Below are 436 nucleotides of genomic sequence, written 5' to 3' on the forward strand. Positions count from 1 at the left end.
CAGTTTGAACCATAAGGTTGGTTGTTCAAGTTCACTAACCACTCGTTGGAAATCTTATTGAAGGTCACTATGGTTCAGAACTAACTCAACAGAACTTAATAACAACAACAACGAGAGCCCAAACAGCTTGAATACATTCTTCCTGAATTTAAAGATCATCTCAAGAGCAGATTTGATACATTAGACACTAATGACTGAAAACCAGAAGAGTTGTGAGATGACATCAAGAATATTATACAGGGGAACTCAGCGTTTCCCGTATCCAGAATCCCCCATCCGCGAAGTGAAGATGCCCCGTGGAAGTCGGAGCCGCACTTCCCGGGTGGCCCCTCCGGCCAGCCGGGCACCTCAGATGAGAGTTGCCCCCAGGCCAGCCCCAGCTGCTCACCCACCAGCAGCGGCCCCACCGTCAGCAGTAGGCTCACCCGCTGCTGCC

The 436-nt window shown here is 50.5% G+C and overlaps 1 protein-coding gene across 1 annotated transcript in view; it reads left to right on the forward strand.

Moving 5' to 3' along the window:
• The first annotated feature begins 217 nt into the window (after positions 1–217).
• MROH9 (maestro heat-like repeat family member 9) overlaps positions 218–436 on the forward strand; it is a 257,235-nt gene continuing 257,016 nt past the window's right edge. Inside the window, exon 1 of the mRNA XM_006872660.1 lies at positions 218–415. Within this exon, the coding sequence (XP_006872722.1) occupies positions 218–415 (198 nt within the window). The remainder of the gene's footprint in view (positions 416–436) is intronic.

Source organism: Chrysochloris asiatica, unplaced genomic scaffold (assembly GCF_000296735.1).
Source record: "Chrysochloris asiatica unplaced genomic scaffold, ChrAsi1.0 scaffold00207, whole genome shotgun sequence".
Taxonomy (NCBI): Eukaryota; Metazoa; Chordata; class Mammalia; order Afrosoricida; family Chrysochloridae; genus Chrysochloris; species Chrysochloris asiatica.